This window comes from Solanum dulcamara, chromosome 2, assembly GCF_947179165.1.
Source record: "Solanum dulcamara chromosome 2, daSolDulc1.2, whole genome shotgun sequence".
Lineage (NCBI taxonomy): Eukaryota > Viridiplantae > Streptophyta > Magnoliopsida > Solanales > Solanaceae > Solanum > Solanum dulcamara.
In genome coordinates, this window is record NC_077238.1 from 18,184,840 (window position 1) to 18,208,786 (window position 23,947).

General features: G+C 36.5%; 1 protein-coding gene across 3 annotated transcripts; it reads right to left on the reverse strand.

Moving 5' to 3' along the window:
* Positions 1 to 4,482: 4,482 nt before the first annotated feature.
* LOC129880400 (alpha-galactosidase) lies at positions 4,483 to 10,566 on the reverse strand. Of its 3 annotated transcripts, XM_055954416.1 has the most exons (15): positions 10,475 to 10,558; positions 10,271 to 10,347; positions 9,384 to 9,543; positions 8,743 to 9,000; positions 8,343 to 8,517; positions 7,989 to 8,050; positions 7,639 to 7,802; positions 7,253 to 7,350; positions 6,896 to 6,954; positions 6,679 to 6,813; positions 6,347 to 6,594; positions 6,083 to 6,242; positions 5,881 to 5,953; positions 5,733 to 5,777; positions 4,483 to 4,805 (listed from the first exon to the last, which is right to left on the reverse strand). In XM_055954416.1, exons 2-15 carry the CDS (start codon positions 10,321 to 10,323, stop codon positions 4,594 to 4,596), a joined length of 1,902 nt encoding a protein of 633 aa, XP_055810391.1. In that variant the 5' UTR covers positions 10,324 to 10,347; positions 10,475 to 10,558; the 3' UTR covers positions 4,483 to 4,593. The 3 variants fall into 3 exon arrangements, with proteins under 3 accessions (XP_055810391.1, XP_055810390.1, XP_055810392.1); XM_055954415.1 differs by having other exon boundaries at positions 10,271 to 10,563; XM_055954417.1 differs by lacking the exons at positions 4,483 to 4,805; positions 5,733 to 5,777; positions 5,881 to 5,953; positions 6,083 to 6,242 and having other exon boundaries at positions 6,343 to 6,594; positions 10,271 to 10,566.
* Positions 10,567 to 23,947: the final 13,381 nt, after the last annotated feature.

Below are 23,947 nucleotides of genomic sequence, written 5' to 3' on the forward strand. Positions count from 1 at the left end.
TAGGAACTACCCACCCATGACTTAGAGTTAGCGGTTATGGTATTTACATTAAAATTGTGGAGACACTATTTGTATGGTATCCATGTGGATGTATTCACCGATCACAAGAGTTTGCAATATGTGTTCACTTAAAGGAACTTGAATCTTCGACAAAGAAGATGACTTAAATTGTTGAAAAATTATGATATAAGTGTGCTATACCATATGGGAAAGACAAATATGGTTGCTGACTCTCTTAGTAGATGTTTATGGATAATGTTGCCCACATTGGAGATGAGAAGAAACAGCTAGTTCGGGATGTTCGTAGATTGGCCTGTTTAGGTGTCCGATTGGTTGACTCTTAGGATGGTGGTGTTATTGCGAAAAATGGCTCCGAATTATCTTTGGTAGCAGATATTAAGGCAAAATAAGATAGTGACCCTACTTTGGTTGAGTTGAAGAAGAAGATTGCCGAAAAAGCCATTGAGGCTTTTTCCCAAAGAGGAGATGATGTTTTGAAATATCACGGTCGGTTATGTGTTCTCAATGTTGATGGTTTGAGGAAGATAATACTGTGCGAGGCTCATAGTTTGAAATATTCTATTCATCTTGGTTCCATAAAAATGTATTGTGATTTGAGGGAAGTGTACTAGTGGAATGACATGAATAGGGATATTACGGAGTTTGTGGCTAAGTTCTTTGTTGACAAATGAAAGTTGAGCATTAAAAATGTAAAGATTTTGCTCAAGATTTTGAGATTCCTAAATAGAAGTGAGAAGCCTTGAATATGGACTTTGTTACTGGTTTACCTTGTACTCGTAGGCAACATGATTCTATTTGGGTGGTTGTTGATCGAATGACTAAATCGGCTCATTTTCTTCCTGTTAAGACTTCATATTCAGTGAAGGACTATGCTAAGTTGCATATCCGAGAGTTGATTAAGATTCATGGTGTTCCATTATCTATAATTTCGAATCGAGGTACTCCATTTACATATCAGTTTTGGAGATCTTTTCAAAAGGGTCATGGTACTCAGGTGAAGCTTAGTACAACTTTTCACCCACAGACGGATGGTCAGGTCGAGACACCATTAAGAATCTAGAGGACATGTTGAGGGCATGTATTATGTATTTCAAAGGAAATTGGGATGATCATTTGCCATTAATAGAGTTCGCCTATAATAACAGTTATCATTCCAGCATTCAGATGGCTCCATTTGAGGCCTTATATGTTAGGAGGTGCAGGTCTCCTATTGGCTGGTTCGAGGTTGGTGAAATTGCCTTAATAGTACCCGAGTTGATGCATTAGGCTATGGAAAATGTGAGGTTGATTGAAGACAGCCTGAAGTTGACAAAAGTTCTATTTGTATGTAAGGAGAAGAGAACTTCAATTTGAGGTTAATGATTGGGTTTACTTGAAAATTTTCATCCATGAAAGGTGTGATGCGTTTTGGTAAAAAAGGAAAGCTAAGTAACCGCTATGTTATTCCATATCAGATTTTGAGGTGGATTGACAAGGTGGCTTATGAGTTGGATTTGCCTATGGATTTGGCATCGGCACATTCGGTATTTCATGTGTCTTTGTTGAAGAAATTTATTGGTGATTCTACCCTTGGGCAACTTGGAGATGAAGGAGATTCCCTCTAATGAGGAAGTTCCGGTTGAAATCCTAGACCGACAAGTTAGGAGGTTGAGGAACAAAGAAGTAGCTTCAGTTAGAGTTTTATGGAGGAACCAAGAGGTTGAGGGTGCTACATGGGAAACCGAAGCCGATAAGATATCGCGATATCCTCATCTCTTTTCTTTTGTGCCTAGTGGAAGTATTTAGTTCCTTCGTGATCCATTCAGTCCAAATCAAGTGTTTCAGTCATTTTCATATTTTCATATGCATTCATGTTCATGAAATGAGTTATTAAGTTATGTTTAAGTTTAAGATTGAATATTTTATGTTTTATGCAATTTCAAGATATCTTGCATTCTTGTTGGGATGTTATGTTCTTTCCTATTCCATTCATGCTAGTTTGAGTCCATTCGAAGACGAATATTCCCAAGGAGGAGACATTGTAAGACCTGGAAGTTGAAAAGTCGAAAAACGAGGTTCAAAAAATATTTCCAAGAAAATCTCAGCTTTTGCACCAGGCAATCCCTCCCCATGAGCTCAGTTTATGACTCATGAACAAGAGTACGGGCCATATCGTCCATCATGGTGGAAACTCAGAGTTTTCGTGGATCAAGGGTAAGGTCTACGAGAGGCACCATGTGCCGTTGTGAGCACCACAAGCCGTGCTGGACACCCTCCTCAGACCCCTAGGTAGCCTCCTCACCACGCCCACCACCACGGGTCGTAGTGGCCTTCACTGATCGTGGTGGGTCTCGTAGAGGGGGACCATTGGAAGACCTATGATTCAAACGACCAAGTCTATCACCACGATCATGACCACGATCAGTATTGGCAATCACAGGTCATGGTGGAGGTTCATCTAGGTGTAGTTTTCAGTTTTTAAGTTGGGGGTATTTTGGTCATTCCCTAAGTTCTCATTAATGAATGTGGATGGTTTTTGGGAGTTTATTCTAACCTATTAATTATCCTAAAGCCTCCTAACCTTCTCATTCTCACCCTAACTCCCTAAATTAAAATCTTCTCTCTAAAAGTGTGCTCTCCAAGTCTCCTTCCTCAAGTGAATTCTAAGGATCTCTTCAAGATCAAGCTTCAATTCTCTACAGCTTAGGGATTCTAATGGTCAAAGTATGTGGGAATTCATCATTGGGCCCTTTTACCCATGGAATCCCAAAATTTCTTCTTAAAATCTTTTATGAATTCTTTTTTTAAAATTCCTAATTTCATGATTTGCATTGCGCCTTTTTAATAATGATATATTTTAATGCTATTAGCCTAATTATGCATAATTGACATGACATTCCATGTTTTCAAGATAAATTTCAAAGCCCTATGTTATATGTTAGTTTTAAGCACGATTTATGAGTTATGATCATTATCATCTACTTTATATCAATTCATACATAATTCATGAAAATAATATCAATTGGAAGTATAATTGAAAATACTCATAATTCATATCATGAACCCTAAGAATCAATGTAGGAAAATTCATAGAAAAACTCTTCAAATCCATGCAATAATCATCAATTTATATTAAAATAGATTCGTAATCATAATTAGAATCATAATTCATGCAATTGAAAATGGAGATCATAAAACCCATAGAAATACATATACTTTGATTGATTGAAAAAGTAGAGAATTTTGTTGGGCTCCATGGGTGAAAGTACCCTAGGATTAAATACCCACATACCTTGAGTGGGAAGACCAAAGAAATTGGAAGAAACTTGGACTTTCAATGGAGAGCTTGAGAGAATTTCCCGAGGATCTTCAATAGTCTTTGAGAGCTTTCGTAGAGAGAGAAATATTTGAATAAGTGAATTGTGGTAGAATGAATTTAGTTGTATAGGTTAGTTTATAGAGGCGAATTAGGTCATAAAAACATTCAGGTTCATTAACTAATAATTAGAGAAATGTCTAAAGTGTCCCCACTTGAAAACTAAATTCGGATAGAAAACCTACTCCAAGTACGGACTTGTTCCCAAATAGGCCTATTTTGAGTGTGAGATTTTGGCCAGATTTTGACTCGGGGAAAAATTACACTGTGGGGGAGCAAGTCCACGACGCGGACTTGCCGCGCATCCTACTATTTTGTGCAATTTCTTGAAAAATTTATCTTTCGATATACGGGTCCTCGAAATACACCAAGACCATTTTTGGAAAGCTTAACCTTATTATATCATATTCCAACCTTCAAACGCCTGTGATATTACAGAAAGGAAATGGTAGTGGTTTTCTAGAGTGCCCTCTCGTGGATCTCGGCTATAATAATTCGGACAAAGTCAATCTCGTAGCCGGGCATAAGTGTAAAATAAATATTTAAAAATTAAATTATTATTAAAAGTAGAAACATATCATTCTTTTTGAAACTAATAAAAAAAATAATAGTATAAATTGAGGGAGAGAAACCTTTTCTTTCTATCTTGTATTTTCAAACCAATAAGCTGATAGACGGAGAGGGTACCAACTTGCACAAGGTCCTAGTCTAATAAATCCACATTTTGTTAGATTTAACTTTTTGGCATGGAAGCATAATTTTGTTAGATTTAACCTTTTGGCATGGAAGCATAATGTCCAATTAATGAATAAATTAATCTACTAACGTCAACAATCTCTTTTTCATAGATTTAACTTTATGAAATAGATTAATCTACCAACATCAACAATCTCTTTCTCCATATATGAGATCATCTATGTCTGGGCTGCTACCCTATTCAAAGGCACAGCGCTCCAAAGGTGGATGTTATCGGCCTCAGAGGAGAGGGAAGGCAACTGGCCGTTGATTGTTAGCCTCTCCCTACGAGGTCTCGGAGATGAACCGAATGAAAAGACTGATCTGTCCTTCACCCGACTCTTAATGATATGATAGGTTAACAACAATAATAAGACAAAAGGATAGTAGTATTTCATTTCAGTCAAGGATCCAACAGAAGTTGTACAAAAGATGAATATACAATGTGGACTTGATGTAGAACTTCTCCAGTGTATTCAACATTATGTGCAGTTCAAGACAAATAATGCACATCCGTGAGCTCTTACTGACATAGATATTGAATCCTTTATGGCTCCAAGATTTGTGGCACTCCACACTTCTCTGCCTGTGCACTTGGAACTAGTAGCATGAATTGCCTTGGTTATGTCTGATATCTTTGCTGACATTTCTGTCAACTGGTTGTTCAAATTGAAGAACGCCAAGTAGACTTCTCCTGAAAATGTATCGAACAGTATACTGATGTCAGATCCAATAATCTAACAAGGGTTAGATTCTGTGCACCAACAGTGTGCAAGTCGTTTGACACCATAAAGCTAAATAGAACCACAATAATATGTGGGTAGTCATAGCGAGTCTGATACGGTAAACTGAGAAAAACCCTGCTATCATTGGTTCAACTGCACAGATAATGTAAAAACTCTTTGTATCCTCTTTAACTATTCATAGCAAGCCTGATATGGTAACCCGCGAAATAGCCTGCTATTATAGCTATCATTGGTTCAATTGCACAGATACTGTAAAAACTCTTTATATTGTCTTAACTGTTCATAGCAAGCCTGATATGGTAACCTGGGAAATAGCCTTTCTATTATTGGTTCAACTGCACAGATAATGTTAATATAACTTAAAACCATCTAATATATTATCTGCAAACTGTTATCGCAGGCGCTGATGCTTACCGCATATATTGACATTTGCAAGGATCTGTAATACATGTAGGCTTACAGTGGTCTCACTTAGCTTCCATTTTATAGCTTTAGGAATTTCTCAATGTCAAGGAACCACATACCATAGACCAAATTTCTAGCCAATTAGCTCATATCTTTTAATGACAGTGGCCTTATTTCAAATTTGCTTACTCCCTCGGTGCCTATTATTTCTTATTGATCAAGACTAGACTCTGTTAATTCAATCTTAGATATTCTTTTAAGTTACAAGCATAGAAGCTTACTTGCACCTCCTTTAACTTTAGGCTAATTACTGTAAACTCCCCCAACTATATCCCTTTATTCAGACTCACAAAAACTTAACAAAAAACCGTGTATGTATTTCACTATCATCCATTGAAGACATTCTCCATTAGAGGTAGTGATATCTGTTGTGTCTCTGTGGAATAAATTTTTCGTTAGAGAAACCATACCTCTCCTTCCAGTTGCAAGCCAGGACCTAACTCCACCAGAAGAAGCTGCATGAAAGAAAAATCAGTACACAGTAGTAGGTATCAATCTCTAAGTTGGACATAAATCAGTGCAGCGTAGGCAAGTTTTCCAGATTAAAAAAAAGTTTACCTTTGACAAAATCCATGATAGCACAAAGACCAGAATAACTATTCATGAGGGTTCCATTGTAGTTCTCCCACATCTGTTATGCGAAACTCAGAAGAAAATTTAGATGAAACTACAAGAGTTTCCATTTATTCAAAGCAAGCACAGAATTTCTTGCTGCAGTTAATAGAATAGGTCATACGTCTCAAAATTCAAATTGACTTACCTGGTTGGCATGTGATCTGCACCGTGAAAATGAACCTCTGCTCAACTCGTTAGCTGTAAGCTTTCTATTTGAAGATGCACCAAAACAAAGTTCTGTTCTCTCTGTTACCAATAAGTGAAGTTTCCCATGATTTTGGTGCTTATATACCATCTCCCCTTCTCTGCATGAAGGACAACTTCATCATGAGCCAGGAAGATCGACAATTATAGCATAAACAAGATCACGGTCGAATTGGATATATCAGAGGAAGTTGAAGATATTTACGATGCTGAAAGTGCTTCTCTCTTGTTTAGACAAAAAGGTGCCTTGTGTTTATTTGAGTTCTCTTCCCAGCACACTTGCTCTACATTATTGTCAAGAACTTTAGTAGACCAGCCATTTGCCTTTACATCTTTGCAGCTCCTTAGAGCCAAAACTCTCGTCTCCAACACATCTATTTTCTCTTTATCCTCGGTATGGTGAGTCAAGCAATGTTTTCCAGATGAACTTAAGGAACCTGTCACATAATGAAACTGCAATTGAAAACATCAGCTTAGGATTGAATTGTATGCCTAAGTGAAGCGAAAAGTTGAGTCAATTTAAATTTATTCACATGCCTCCATGTTGTTCGAGCTAAACCAGTTAATCTCCAACAGAGTAGGATTCGTCAGGAGACTGAATGTAGCATCATCAAGCTTTCTCATATCTCCACCAAAGATGAGAGGGGACCTGACCATGGACCATAGAGTCACCTGCCAGAAGATCCATAGAATACAAAGGGGTCACTTGAGCTATGTCATATTTGCAGAACCAGAACCACTATGGGAATATTACCTGAGTACGTTGCTCGTCCAGATTAAGCCCGCAATATCTGTGTGGACCATCATTTGAACCTGCACCAAAACGGAGTATAATATTTCATGCTGGATTTTCCTCCTTGTTTTTCCCAAGAGGAACACATAATTCTGCGCTGGAGGAGAATCATAGTAACCAAATTGGTTGATGTTAAAATCTCCTTAAATTGTAAAAGACAGAGAACCTTATGCTAGTGCACTTCAATAAACAGTCTCTGATGAGAATGAATATGCATCAAACTAGTATGTATCTTTGGCAAACCATACAAAATCCTTTCTGAAATGAGAATATTATGTTACAGTTTAACAAACACAGAGAATAAAAACAATCCTTCACCTGCATCTGTTAGCCATCCAAGTGGTAGCATATCTAAGTCAGGCCACGATTTCCCCTTCAGGCCCTTGACTCCTACTAAGTTAGCAGCAGAGAAGTCCCTGGAACAAGGGTAAGGAGAAGCATATGTCAACAGTTAAATAACAAATACTGTCACGGACAAAGAACAAACCAGAAGATAAAATTTGAGCTGAAACATAATCTGATTGTTAGAACATTGAACATACTGCTTAACTATTTAGAAGCTCAAGGAACTTCCATCAAATTTATGATATATCTACGAGATAGATGAGCAATCACATTACACAATGTGAAAACAAATTTTTGGCAGCAAGATTAGAAAAAACGAGAAAATCATGACAAATTATTAGAAAAGGTAGATAATTTACCTCGCAACGTTGAAGTGGGCAGAGACATCATTCCAAGTATCCCAGTCATCCCCGGTTACTCGATACATATTGACCAAACCACTAACTTGCTTCGCTATGATTGGTTTTGCATTAGTTCCAGGGGACAAGGAATATATGATAGGTTGGCTAAGCTCATTCAATACCTACAGATAAGCACATTGTTATCACATTTCTCACTTGCCATTGTGAGATGAACGTATGGATCCAACGAAAAATCTTTCAGCTATTATGTTACCTTGTTCGTCCTTTCAGGAAGTAAAATCATGTCATAGCACCATCAAAAGGGGCAAGATGCAGTGGGATAAGTAGAAGAAAGTTAACAACCTTACCTCTGAAACAACGGTTATCTCATGTAAATCCAAGTCATCACCGAATACACAGTCAAGTTTTACTGAAGAAGAAAAAACAGAAAATTCCTTTTAAGATAAAGCATAGAAAACTCAACAGTTAAACAGTGATTTGGGATGTTTAGCTTGGACTATCCAAACAAGGATTAGTCCTACTTCTTAAAGAAGTTTTCCTAGAAAGCAGAATCATTGGGTTTATGATATTAAAGTTGATCTCCCATGTTATGATTTCACATGAAAATCACACTTTTGAACACGTCAAATCATCAGCTAAATCATCATAAGTCATGGAAATATATCTCCCAATAATTATCTTGAGTAACGAATATGTCTTACCAAAATTAACACCCCAGTCAGCATATTGTTGATAGAGTGACCTAAGGAATGCTCTTCCAGCTCCCAACTTGGTATTCACACTCATGAAACCATTTTTCATCCATGCACAAGTCCTCTCCTTAATTCCTATATCTTGTGCACGCCATTGTCGACCAGCCTCTTCATAAGCTTTGCCCTGTTGGATGAATCACAAGTCAAGCATTTGTCATAGCTACTAGTATGTATAAGAGCTTATAAGATGAACTTTACCAGCTATCATCAACACGTTTAGATAAAAATGGGTATGAACTTGCCCAAGAAGCTGTATTTTCCAGTCTAACGAAATTGGACTGCACATACCAATATTTACATCTACAAATGAAAGCAGAAAGTTGAGTTGGTTCTGGATAAAGAACAATACCGTAGTGGTATCCAGTACGAGGGTGTTAGCATTGAATGCTTGTAGACTTAAACCTCTCATTACATGAATCCCAAATTTCAGACCCATGCTATGAACCTTTCGGGCCACTTCAGAAAACCCTTTTCCACCTTGAGAGGAAGGCCATCTTCCAGGGTCAGGAACCATCCTTCCCCACTCATCAAAGACATCGAAACCATAAGAATCAGTATAAGCACCTATTATTTTCTTCCTATACCAAAGAAAGTCCACCACAACATACTGCACAGAATCCAAAAGTAGACAAAGTTTAGAGATGAAAGCAAAAACTTGTCGGAACTGTAAAAGAATCTAAATTCTACACATTTTCCTTTTAGGGAATGTTTAGTATGATAAAATTCATTCCTTAAGGAAAATTGGTGTTTGGTGGTGAACAACCAACACTTTTGAAAATAATTATGTATTAGAGATTTTTCAATAATATTAGCAAATTGCAAATGACAGTTATAAGGAATTTACTTAAATCCATAAATGAGGAAAGTCAAATTTCCCCCTTTTGATGGAAAACATTTACTTGTAACCAAATACCAGAAAACGGAGAAAGTCATTTCCAATCATAACAAACACAACATTAAAGCCTATTGTTATGTTTTTTTAACTATTACCTCATAACCATGAGGTTTTAATCGCTGTGCTACAAGTTCTGCATTCTGAAGAAACTCTTCCTCAGAGATGGTCCAACAAAATGAGTCATAGGAGTTCCAACCTCTTGGCGGCAAGCTGGCTTGTCCAATATCACCCTGAGATTTAGTTTCTGACCTTTCCCTGTAGATATGACCCGAATAATACTCAAACATATTACACTTTGATCATAAAATAGACATCTTTTCAACAATACATTGCAATTCATTATCTAAGAGGAAAACAATTGAAACTCAACAATACAAAGAGATTGGCCCAACTCATTAAGTCAAAAACTTCTTGTACCACCCAACTCTATACAGCTCGACCATAGGGCCACTGAAAAGCAATGGATATATTGTTTGTAAATGTCAACTGCAAACAATATAAAAAATTAAGGCCTCACTATAAAATTTGCTTTAGGCCCCCAATCTTTGTTGAGACGGTCCTGACTCTATAACAGCCTAACAGATGCCACCATGGTGATTAAAAATAGTAATACTCAAAAGATTAGAACTTGCACAGTTTAAGCAAAGTGGCCAATGAATCCAGGCCAAAATGCATCAGAATTTTAAGTTTTATCAAAAATAAATGTGGGTTTTCTTTCTCCAGTGGATCAGAAACTACCATAGAAAAGTTCCAAGAAAACCATTTCAATGGCCACTGAGCTGTAAATAGTCGAAAAGATTAAACTTGCAAATAAGCAAATCTTGGATACTGAACATCAAGCTCACATGCATCATAACACGAAAAGCAAAGAAACTAAACTAATTCTGAAATTATATGAAGTGGGTGTCTTTCAGATTTATCATTTAGCTAGAAAATAAAGAGCAGAAACTACAACATCATCAAAGTTTGGAGTATACCATACCAGTGAAGGTAAAGAGTGAAGAAAATGATGAAAATAGAAACTTTTAAGATCATCCCTTTTCAGAGTAGTATTCTTTACTGCTAACAAGATGAAAAAATTGAGTGATTTTTAGTTTGGGTGTTTGAATATGACAGCAAAAATGAATGAAAAAAAAAAGGGTCAGTTGAGGTGTATTAAAAAGTGTGATTGGGAAGACATAATCACCGGGTGCTGTTTCGGAGGAAACGGCAAGTGTCACCTCACAAACCTCTATTTTCTGTTATGCCTTCAGGACTGTGACGTGCTGTAGGAATTGGAATAGTGAAATTCCAACTAATAATCCCTCTAAACCATTAAAATAACTAATCCTATTAAACAGCAAAACAACAAAGTTGGATCCACTTGCAATTAATTTTTCCTTTTTCTTTTTATGTGGGGTCCATCTATTATATTTTATTTCATACTTTATGTTTTTTCCTCTTTTATAAATGCCACCCTTGACATTAAGAAGAATGTACAACAAGATACAGAAAAATTTGATTTGTTCCTCTCTCTTTTTTACTCTATTTTCTTTCTTAAATTGTTAAGTTGGTTTATTTCATAATACGTTATTAGCATGAGCTTCTATCGCTTTGAGCTATATTTTTAAGAAGGTAATAAAAGAGTAAGAATTTTATTTTCTTAAAATGTCTATTATTTCAAAACTTGAATTTGTTGCTTTTGATATTTTTGGAAAATGCTACTCATCATGGGCACTTGATGCCGAAATTCATTTAGAATCGATGGGTCTGGCAGACACCATCAAAGATGAAAATACGGCATCTAGTCAAGACCGTGCAAAAACCATGATATTTCTCCGCCACCATCTTGATGAGGGCTAAAATTACAATATCTCACATTAAAAGACCCTCTTAAATTGTGGAAAAATTTAAAAGAAAGATATGACCACTTGAAGTTGGTCATGCTTCCACAAGCACGTCATGATTGACTAAACTTGCGATTAATGAATTTCAAAAATATAACTGAATATAATTCTGCCTTGTTTAGAATTATAGCTCAGTTAAATTTATGCGGAGACGAAATAACTGAGCAAGATAAACTCAAAAAAATATACTCCATATTTTTACCCGCGAATATGCTCCTGCAGCAGCAATATCGCGAAAAAGATTTTAAAAAATATTCTGAATTACTATCTCACCTTCTTATTGCTGAACGCCACAATGAACTATTAATGAAAAATCATGATAGTCGGCCCGTTGGTTCTTTGCCACTCCCTAAAGTGAATCAGGCAAATTATAACCAACGCGAAAGAGGCCATGGCCCCAGTCGTGGTTGTGGTCATGGTCGAAGAAGAAATTATAATCATGATGCTCGGCTGGCACCGAAAAGTGATCAGCAATATAAAAGGCAGAGTAAAAGGCCAGAAGCTTTACCCAAGAAAAATTCAGAAAGCATATGTCATAGATGTGGAGATGTGGGACACTGATCGCGGACTTGTCGGTCATCAAAATGCTTGGTTCAACTATATCAGGCGTTCTTGAAAAGAGCAAAAAATAATCCAGAGATAAATTTTATCTTTGAGGATAATATTGAGCCTATGCATCTGGATGTATCTGATTTCTTTAATTTTCCAGAAGAAAATATGAATATTGATAAGACTAATAATATTTAAATTATTTTTTATTTTATTTTATCTGTACTAAATATTATGTTTGTATTTTCCCAGTCCATATAAATAAATAAAATTTGTGTAATAAACCATGTATTAATTATAATATTTACTTTATTTCCTTTTGAAAAAAAATATGAATTTGCCTCAAATTTTATTTGGATCAATGATCAATCACGAAGATATTTGTGTAATTGATAGTGGAACAACTCATGCTATTTTTAAAGATGAGAAATATTTTTCCAACTTGCTTAGAAGGAAAGCAAATGTTACTACAATTTTTGGTAATTCAAAAATAATTGAAGGCTCCGAAAGAGCTATTATAATTCTGCCTATTCTCTTCTATATCCCCAAGAAACTTTTTAAGTTTAAAGATATCCACAAAAATGGATATCATGTTGAGACATTAAATGAAATGAATACTGAATATTTTGGTATAACCAAGAGTGTCTCAGGCTAGAAGTATGTTTTGAAAAAATTACCAACTTTGTCGTCTGACCTATATTATGCAAAAATTAGTGCAATTGAAACACATATGATTGTAAACCAGAAGTTTACTGATCTAAATACATTTGTGCTATGGCATGATCGAATAGGTCATCCTATATTAATAATGATGAGACAAATCTTTAAAAATTCAACTGGCCGTTAAAGAACCAAAAGATTCTTAAGAATGATGAATTTTCATATACTGCTTGTTATCAAGGCAAATTAATTGCCAGACCATCGACCCTAAAGGTTGACATCAAATCTCCTAGCTTTTTAGAGCGTATACATGGAGATATATGTGGACCTATTCATCCACCTAGTGGATTGTTTAGATATTTTATGGTCCTTATAGATGCATCATCTAGATGGTCTCATATATGCCTCTTATCATCCTGTAACATGACGTTCACGAAGTTATTAGCACAAATAATAAGATTGAGAGCGCAATTCTCAGATTATCCAATTAAGGTCATTCATCTTGATAATGCTGAAAAATTTACATCCTAAGCTTTTAATGATTATTGCTTATCAATTGGGATAAAAATTGAACATCCTATTGCTCATGTTCATACTCAAAATGACCTTGCAGGGTCATTTATAAAACACCTACAATTGATAGCAAGACCTTTACTAATGAAAACAAAATTGTCAATTACTGTTTGGGGTCGTGCTATCTTACATGCAGTAGCACTTATACGTCTCAGACCGACATATTATAATAAATACTCTCCGTCACAATTAGTATTTGCACATGAGCCAAATATAGCCCATCTAAGAATTTTTGGTTGTGCAGTATACGTGCCTGTAACACCATCACAACGTACAAAGATTGGCCCTCAACGAAGGTTGGGCATATATGTTGGGTTTGACTCACCCTCCATAATTTAATACCTTGAACCATTGACTGAAGACTTATTTACTGCTCGATTTGTAGATTGTCGATTTGATAAAATAACTTTCCCTCTATTAGGGAGAGAAAAAAAGAACCCGAAAAAGATATTACGTGAAAAGTTTTATCACTATCTCATTTTGATCCACATACCCGCACATGTGAGTAGGAGGTCCAGAAGATCATCCACTTACAGAAAATAGCAAATCAAATGTTAGATACATTTACTGATTTGAAATGGATAACTAAGTCACATATTCCTGTAGTAAATGTGCTTATCTGGATTGATGTCCCAAAAGCATCATCTACTAGTATCATAGATTCTGAATCCCAAATACGCCTGACACGTGGTAGACCATTGGGTTCAAAGGATAAAAATACCAGAAAGAGAAGCAAGAAATAATAAAGATAATACTACACAAGAATCTCTTGAAGAGGGTAAGATTTGAGTAATCCTGATATTCCTAAAGAAATCAGTGAACTTGAGACTCAAGTGAATGAAGAACTTTCAATAAGTTCTACCGGTGATAAGATAAATTTAGACCGATCAAAAATCACGATTGATAATGTTTTTGCATATAATGTTGCACTTAGCCTTATGCAAGATAGTGAAAGTCTTGAACCTAAATCCATCGAAAAATGTCGACGTAGATGTGATTGGACAGAATTGCAAAAGGCAATTCAATCAGAATTAGACTCACTTGCTAAACATGAGGTTTTTGGACCTGAAGGTGTAAAACTAGTTGTCTATAAATGAGTTTTTGTGCAAAAATGAAATAAGAGAAATGAAATTGTAAGATACAAGGCACGCCTTGATGCACAAGGATTCTCTCAAAGACCCGGGGTCAACTATGAAGAAACATATTCACCTGTTATGGTTGGAATAACATTTCGATATCTCATCAGTCTAGCTGTACGTAAAAATATTGAAATACATCTAATGTATGTAGCTACAACTTACCTTTATGGTTCACTTGATAATGAAATTTACATGAAAATTTCAGAAGGATTAAAATTGCCTGAAGCATGTAATAAGTCTCGGGAGATGTACTCAATAAAACTGCAAAGATCATTATATGGTCTAGAGCAATCAGGACGTATGTGGTATAATCACCTTAGTGAGTACTTAATAAATGAAGGCTATATAAATGATGTCATTTTTTCATGTTCTGACATCACCACAGAAAACTTGGTTCTTTCGCTCCTGGTTTTCATTAAGAAAATAGAATCAGAGTTTGTTATACTCGTTGTTTATGTGGATGACATAAATCTCATTAGAACCCCTGAAGAGGTCCAAAAGGTGATTGAATATCTAAAGAAAGAATTTGAGATGAAAGACCTTGGAAAGACAAAACATTGTTTAGGTCTGCAAATTGAACATTTAGCAGATGGGGTCTTTGTCCATCAATCTGCCTATACTGAGAAAATTTTAAAAATGATTTTACATGGACAAAGCACATCCATTAAATACTCCAATGGTTGTTCGATCACTTGAAGTGAAAAAAGATCCGTTTCAGCCACCAGAAGAGGATGAAGAACTTTTTGGTCCTGAAGTACCATATCTCAGTGCTATTGGTGCACTTATGTACCTTGCTAATGCAACCAGGCCTGATATAACATTCTTTGTTAATTTGCTGGTAGGGTATAGTTCATCTCCAACGCGAAGGTATTTGTACGGTATTGTTACGCCCCACACTTTTAAACTTGGAATGTCTCCTAAGTTCCTTAGACATTATTATGAGAGCCGGATAAGCTATGACACTATCAAACGATTCTAAGGAAGGGATAGATGTTATATCCTGCACTTTTGGGCATTCAGAAAGAAAGAAAAATTGTGATTTGCAAGGAATGACGTTGTGATTTATTTTTTTATTCTAGTTTGTACCGGTGTGATGTTCATGGAAAAAAATTGATGTGGAAATATGGAGGAAGGCCGAGGGTAAAATTGGGAATTTTGGAGAGTAGTTTGTGAATTGCAAAAAGAGAGAAGACTTGTAGCTTTTGGGCTTAAATAATAATTGCAATAAAGTAGTTTGAGCTCTCATAATAACAATAGTAATAGAAGAATTGAGGCCCAACACAAGGAATGACCCAAGTCTTGTAAAGTTAGTTCATTAATTAAGTGGCCTACATATATATGTTTTATGACTTATTTCCCTCAACTTATCCCATAAGTCCTTTTCTTCAAGAGAGTTCAAGAAGAGAGAAGAAGAAAAAGAAATCTTGAGCTAGAGAGAGAGAGCTCGGATTTGGGAGAAAAAAATAGATACGTTCCGATTTCGCTTCATAAATTAATTATTTAAGGTATACTACGGTGTTATAGTGGTGTTTAATAACATAAAAATCTATTTTGGATCAGCAAGAACAAGCTGCAAACAGTCTGCAACTTTCAGCACACTAAAGAGGTTTCCGAGGTGCAATTGTTTCTAGTTTTGGCCAATTTCGAGTAAGGTAAGGTTTCTCTTTTAAATTTGGACTTTATGGTGTTATTGTTAAGTGTATTATGTACCTTTTATACTGCTTAAAGTATAAAAAAATCGTGGATATGCTCAGTGAAAGAAATAATCTAAATTGAAGTCGTCGTAGTTAAATTATAGTCGAAGTGAGGCATTGTGTGTTTGGAGGCGGCTTCTGGCTGTCTGGTGTGTGTTGAAGGGCCTAAATGGGTTCTAAAAGAGTTGGGGGAGCTTCTGGTTGCATCCACATGACCCCCACTTCGTACGGTTAAAGGTTTTGCAAAATGGAAACTAGAAACCTTATTTTGGTATCGTAGTTCCGAGCGAGTCATTTGGAGTTTATATTGCGTAATGTTGCCATGTTATATATATATATGAGCTGATGGTTATGTTTTTGGTTGGCTGTAGGTATTAATAACGTAATTGGGGATTCGGATAGGGCATATTATAGGAGAGGTGCTGTCCGATTTCCGTTAACTTCTTAACTAGTTAAGGAACTAGTCGAGAATGCGAGCGAGGGGATGAGTTCTATGAATACTCGTGTGTAACCTAAGGCGCTGAAAAGTATAAGGTTGTTAATAATCATATTTCTTTCGTGTTACCTAGGTTCAAAGGACGATGAGGCGAATGGGATATAGAGTAACCCGTAAGAGGTATGTAAGGCCTATTCTTTCTCTTCTTTTGGCATGTCTTAGAGGCAAGTAAAAGGTGATATGATCTCTGAAATAATTTCATTTGTAAGTGTCTCTTATTCACTTCTGGATGATGAACTACTTTTCTAGAACTTTCTATATGTTAAGGAAGTTATGAATGTATAGACTCCTAGTCTTAAAGACTATAGGATGATAAGTGCTTCCGATTTCATAAGTGGCTAGTATTACATTAGTACATGTCTAGGATCCGTGAGATTCTAATTGATGCAGCCCCGAATGGCAACTAGAAGACACGTGAGGTGATCACATTACTACTCTGATCCTCAAATGCTAGCTTATTCTTCTTATACGATCGAGTCTCCAATAATGATTTAAATTGCATATAGTTGCTCACTACTCTACTCATGTATACGGTAACACATCTTTCTCCGAGTCCCAAGCTAGCTACAGATTCGTGCTTAATCTCACTGCATTATTTATCAAGTCCCTCACTAGAGGGCCGACTACGTATGTATATATATAATGATGTCATGTAATAAGGTGGTGATGGCACCGGACCTATGATGGTCCTACAGGTATGCTTCACCGGTTCCCTGAAAGGGATGGCTATATTGTATAATTTCAGCGTGCATGTTTATGATTCCCAGGATTCAGGTATAGGTTCCTTATATGATATTTTATTCCCTGCTTCTCTGTTTCAGATATGTTTCCAGCTATGTTATGCTATATTATGTTTCACATACTCAGTACATATATCGTACTGATCCCTTTTTTTAGGGGGCTGCATTCATGCCCGTAGGTACAAATACATCGTTTGGGGATCCGCCAGTATAGAAGTCCCACTCAGCAGTACGGAAGTGCTCCATTGTGCTGGAGCCTGATTTTGGGTACTAAACCTTATTGTATATATTTGTTTTGCTCATGAGTACGGCGGGGGCCCTGTCCCGCCTTATGTTACTATTTTCTTACTCTTAGAGGTCTGTGGATACGGATATGGGTTGTACGTATGTGGGTTGTATGTGTACGTAGGTTGTATATGAGTTGTTTATGAGTTGTGTATGACCTGTATATAAGTGGTAGATGAGTTGTATATGTATGTATGTACAACTATACTGATATGACTTATGATTTGGGGGCATTCCCTGTGTCCTGGCGGCCTTGTCGGCTCGTGTATATACGTGTTATGGAACAACCCTATACATTACTACAGCCTCATCATCTTGTATGTTTTCTTACCCATTGATGCATTTTGGAGTACAAACAGGAGACGAGTTATGTATAGTTGGCAGGGGTACACGTGTGTATCCAATTCGAGCACCCGTCATGGCCTACGGGGTTGGGTCGTGACATAAGTGGTATCAGAGCATTCCTTCCTTAGAGTGTCCACAGACCGTGTCTAGTAGAGGCTTGTTTATCGATGTGTCGTGCACCACATCTATAAAAAGGAGGCTACAGGGCATTTAGGATGTTACTTTCTTTCTTGTCTTAGATCATGCGATAGAGCTATGTTTTAGGATGACTTTTCACTGAATGACCTATATGTTTACAGTGCCTCCAAGAAAAGCAACCACTGCCCAAAATGTCAAGTCAGCAGCGGAGGAAACTAGTCAGACTCCGAGAGCTATCAGGGCCCGTGCCTAGTCTATACCGAGGATTGTACTTTAGTCGGCGAGCTCTACTACGCCGCTAACCCCAGAAGAGTTTAGGGCACCAGTAGCTACAGGTCCTGAACCTCCAGTACAGGATCCTCCAGCCCCACAGTATGGGGCAGAAGACAGAGCTATGAGAGATGCAGTGAAGTTGCTGACTGGACTGATGGCAGGACAGACTCGGAGGTATGTCCTAGATGATGCAAATGGACAAGATAGCTTGAGGGTTCATGACTTCTTAGCCTGCAATAGATAGGGTGACCAACCCTAAGATCCAAGGCAGACCTCCGAGTTATTAACCTATCCCCCATGTAAAAATGATGGGAAGAAGCATCTAGGAGAATGTATAGTAGGTTTGGGTGCTTGGTTTGGTTGTGGTAAGACCGATCCACCAAGAGAAGGATTGTCCTTTGAGCGCTACTAGAGTAGAAATGGTCGGCCCCAGATTCAGGCTCAAACCACTACAGGCCAATCGACTCAGCATGGTACTACTTCGGGTGGTGGTCAGAGCCAAAATAGATTTTATGCCTTGCAGACTCATCAAGAGTGAGAGGATTCACCCAATCTTATGACTGATATATTGAAAGTATTTGAGTTTGATGTTTATGCATTGTTAGATATGGGTGCTACTCTATCATTTGCTCCTTATCTTTCTATGAAATTTATTATTAGTCCCAAGATCTTGTTAGAGACTTTTTCCGTCTATACTCATGTTGGCGATTCAGTTTTGGTTAAAAGAGTCTATAGAAATTGCCCAGTCTTAGTTTTCTACAAAATCACCTCAGTTGATCTTGTAGAGCTTGATATGATCGATTTTGATATTATTCTTGGTATGGATTGACTTTATGCATATTATGCTTCTATATGTTTTAGAGCCTGTGTGGTTAAGTTTCAATTTCCTAATTAGCAAGTCCTAGAATGGAAGGGTAGCAATTCCATGTTTAAAGGTCTATTATCTCGTGCCTGAAAGCTCAGAAAATGATTTCCAAAGGTAGAATTTATAATATAGTCAGGGTTAGGGATATAAATTTTGAAGCTCCTACTCTTTAGTCAATTTCTGTTGTTAATGAGTTTCCAAAAGTATTTCTCGATGATCTCCCAAGTATCTCTCCTAAAAGGGAAATAGACTTCGGTATTGATTTTCTCCCCGATACTCAACCTATCTCTATTCCTCCTTATTGTATGGCCTTGGTAGAACTTAAGGCGTTAAAGGATCAGTTAAAAAACTTGTTGTATAAGGGTTTTATTAGATCGAGTATCTCTCCATGGGGTGCCCGGATTCTCTTTCTTATAAAGAAGAATGGTTCTCTCTATATGTGTATTGAGTAACCACAATTGAACAAAGTCACAATTAAAAATAAGTAACCCATTTCAAGGATTGATGACTTGTTTGATCAACTTCAAGGTGCGAGTTACTTTTCAGAGATTGATCTTCATTCAGGTTATCATCAACTCCGATAAGAGAATGTGGCATTTCGAAGATGGATTTTAGAACTCAATATGGTCAGTCTGATTTCTTGGTTATATCTTTTGGACTAATGAATACTCTTGCAACTTTTATAGATTTGATGAACAGGGTGTTCGAACAATATTTAGATATGTTTGTTATTGTGTTCATTGATGATTTATTGATCTATTCCCGAAGTGAGGATGAGCATGTCGATCACTTGAGGATTGTCTTGCAAATTCTCAAGGAACTTCAATTGTTTCCTAAGTTTAACAAGTGTGAGTTTTGGTTAAGGTCAGTTGCTTTTCTTGGGTATAGTGTCTCCGATGAAGGTATTATGATGGATTCAAAAAAAACCAAAGCAGTTAAAAATTGACCTAGACCTTTGTCTCCTTCAATATTTGAAGTTTCTTGGGATTATTCAATTATTATAGCCAATTTGTGGAAGGATTCTCTTCAATTGCATCATCCTTAACTACTTTAACTCAAAAAAGGTGAAATTCTAATGGTCCGAGGCATGTGAGAAAAGTTTACAAGAGTTGAAAGATAGGTTTACCTCCTATAAGACCCCGGAAGTCAAAAAGTTGAAACCAAAGAAAATCCCTCAAAATTTGGCCTTTTCTCAAGTTGATGAGTCACTCTACGACTTGTAGTCCCTCTTACGACTCATAGGGATGAGTCATAAAGTGAAAATCCCAAGGGCCTATCATGAACCAAACCTTAGGGGATTCTTACGACTCAACAGGATGAGTCATAAATGTGACTCGTATAGAAACTTCAGAGACCTATGCTTTGAAGGTTTCTTAGGCCTATAGGATGAGTGGTTTTGATGACTCGTAAGGGAGTTTATGAGTCATAACCACGACTGGAAACCAAAGATTAGAGACCCCAAAAATAGGGTCCTTTTCGACCTATGGGTCGAGTTGAGTTGACGACTCATAATATTGATGACGACTAGTAACTACGACTCGTAGACTAAACATCAGAGGCTCCCAAAATCTTACAAATTTAGGCCTATACTACGACATAGACTTGAGGATGATTCATAAAAGTTGATTCGTTGGCCCAAATTTGAGTTAAATGAAGGGCAATCTTGTCTTTTTCCAAAGTTTGGTTCAATGTATCTAGACACTTTTATGACCAAGTTCAAAGTATATATATATATAATTCTTCAAATTCTCCTCCTTTTCAATTCATTCTTCAAACATTCTTCTAAGGCAAGACTCCAAATAATCTCAAGCTCTCCTTCAAGTTTTCAAGCTAGGGTTCCAAATTCATCAAGGTTCTTCTTCAATTTTGGATTGATTTCTTCAAGGTATGTGGGGATCGATCCATGGTTTCCTTTCACCCATGGAGTCCCAAGGTTTTTTCCAAGTTTTCTTTAATTTTTAATTGTTTATTAACCCTAGTTTTGATGAATTGTATTGGGCTATTTCAATTTCATTTTAGATGTTATCAATGATCATTATAAACATGTTTTCATATGAATTGCATAATTTCAAATTTAATTATGAATTCCTATGCATAAAGCTACTTTCAATTATGATTATGAGATTCAATGATGGGTTTTACATGATTTTTGATCATGAGTTCAATGATTTCAAAAGAAAGCTTTTATGAATGAAGTTAAGATTATGAATTAATGATGAGTTATGATGATGATAAATTATAATCCAAGATAGTTATTGTGTTGTGATATGTATAATTCTTACACAATCATGTTTAACATGGTGATAAGGACAATTCTCACCGAAGTTATGGATTTCTATGAATTACTTAAGTTAATGAGCTACTCTTAATATGTTTTATAAGATGGATTGATAGGTAATTAATATATTTCCCCATATTGTGGATGATCAACTTTTTAAATAAATTCTGTTAGGATATTGACTAAGCACCGAGAGGACTTATAGGTGGGGTTCAGTCTGGTAACATAGTTAGTTACCCAAGGGAATCCTAGTAGAAACCTAAAGTCCCAAACTACGTTGCCCACGTAGGTTGACTTAATGGCCTAGCTAGTGGATCCACATATAGCTATTGAGTTAAAGTTGTTTCCCACGGAGTCTATCATGGCAAGTAGCCTCTTTGTTCTCGATGTGGAGTTATATCGAATTCTTTGTTATTGCTCCCATGGTCTTAAGATGTTAGTTAAAGTTCTTATCCCACACAAGTTGAATGTAAAGATATAAGATTTACTATGAATTTTAATGATTCATTGACCATAAGTTTTCATATGTTTTCAAATGCTTTTAAGCCTTATTCATGTTCATTATGTTGGTCATGCATCTTATTCCATATTGTTCATTCTTATTACTTGTTCATGCATAACTCATATACTTATTACCTTCTATGTACTAACACATATTTTGCCTACATTACGATCATTCTATTCGTGGCTAGAGTTGCTTTAGTCTCAAAAGTTGGTGAGTCCTCATTTATCATGGACATAACTTTTCTTTCGCATTATTTACTTAATTTTTCTCTTATGATTCGGGGTGAGCTAGGAGCTTATCCTAAGCCCCCATCAAGCATAGACTTAAATGCATGTTTAGATGTTAGAATTGATGTAATTCTATTTTGGACATTGATTGAGTATTTCTTTCTCTTAGACTTACACTTGTGAGATGTTTCTTCTGCTTACTTTATCATGTTTCTTTAATTTATGTATGCGATGTATGCTAAGATATCTTAGTTGGTATCCTTCGGGTTTCCGATCACCATGTCACGTCTAGGCCCTAGGATTAGATCATGATAAATTTGATATCAAAGCACATGGTTTAGGAGTGTCCTAGGGAGTCTAACATACCGCGATAAGTAGAATCTTGTTCATTAGTGTAAAACATGCCACATCCATAAATAAGAGGATATGAAATGTCTTAGGAAAATCTCACTTCTTTCATTATCTATGTCGTGCAGTAAAGTGGTACTCTAAGTCTTTCCCTCTAATGCTTGTTCTTTGCAAATTTCAGAAAATGCCTCCATTAAGATACCCCGCTCAAAGGAATATGGTTGACGAGGAGAAACAAGCTCCAAATAATTCCATAAATGACCAAGTCTCCAATGCCGAGTTTCGAGCGGCCTTTCAAGTAATTACTCAAGACGTTATGACATAAGTTAATTGTGAGGTGGTAGTTCCCTTGAACCCAAATATAGGTATGACGGCAATAAGAGTTCATGAATTCATGAGGATGAATCCTCCAAAGTTTTAGGATTCTAAGGTGGTAGAGGATCCACAAGAGTTTATTGATAGTATTCATAAGATGGTGGAGATTATGGATATTAGCCCAGTTGAGAGGGACAAGTTGGCTATATATTAATTGAAAGGTGTTGCTCAAATTTTGGTTTGACCAATAAAAGAGTGAAAGGCCTAGAGAGGCAGATATTATAGAAGTATCTTGGGCATAGCCAGATATTATAGAAGATTTTTGGAAGGGATTTCATCGATTGCATCACCTTTGACTAAGTTGACTCAAAATAAAGTGAATTTTTAATGGTCGTAAGCTTATGAGAAGAGTTTCCAAGAGTTGAAACATCGTCTTACTACCGCGCCTATTTTGACCTTGCCGAAAGGGTCTGATGGTTTTGTTGTATATTGTGGTGCTTTAAGGGTAGGAATTGGTTGTGTTTTGATTCAACATGGTAAGGTGATAGCCTATGTTTTTTGGCAACTTAAGGTACATGAAAGAATTTATCCAACTCATGACTTGGAGCTAGCGGCGGTTGTTTTTGTCTTGAAGATTTGGAGACACTACCTTTATGGTGTCCCTGTGGATGTTTTCACCTACTATAAGAGTTTACAATATGTGTTTAAGTAAAAAGATTTGAACCTTTGGCAAATGGGATGGCTTGAATTGTTAAAGGACTATAATATGAGTGTGTTGTACCAACCGGGAAAAGCTAATATGGTTGCTGATGCACTACATAGATTATCTATGAGTAATGTTGCATATGTTGAAGAAGTTAAGAAAGAATTGGTTACGGATGTTCATATATTGGCAAGTTTAGGTGTGCATTTGCTTGATTCTAATGATGGAGGCGTTAATGTGCATAATGGTTCGAAATCATCCAGTGGCGGATATTAAGGCCAAACAAGACTATGATCTAGTGTTGGTTGAGTTAAAGAAGTTGGTTTCCGAAAAATCCATTGAGTCTTTCTCCTAAGGAGGAGATGGTGTACTCCGTTATCAAGGCCGGTTATGTGTGCCTAATATTAATGGGTAAGAGAGTTGATATTGACTGAGGCCCATAGTTCACGGTATTCTATTCATCCGGGTTCTACCAAGATGTATCATAATTTGAGAAAAGTGTATTGGTGGAATGGTATAAAGAAGGACATAATGGAGTTTGTGGCTAAGTGTCCAAATTGCCAAGAAGTTAAAGTTGAGCATCAAAAATCGGGAGGTCTAGCCTAAGTCATTGAAATTCCTACTTAGAAGTGGAAAGATG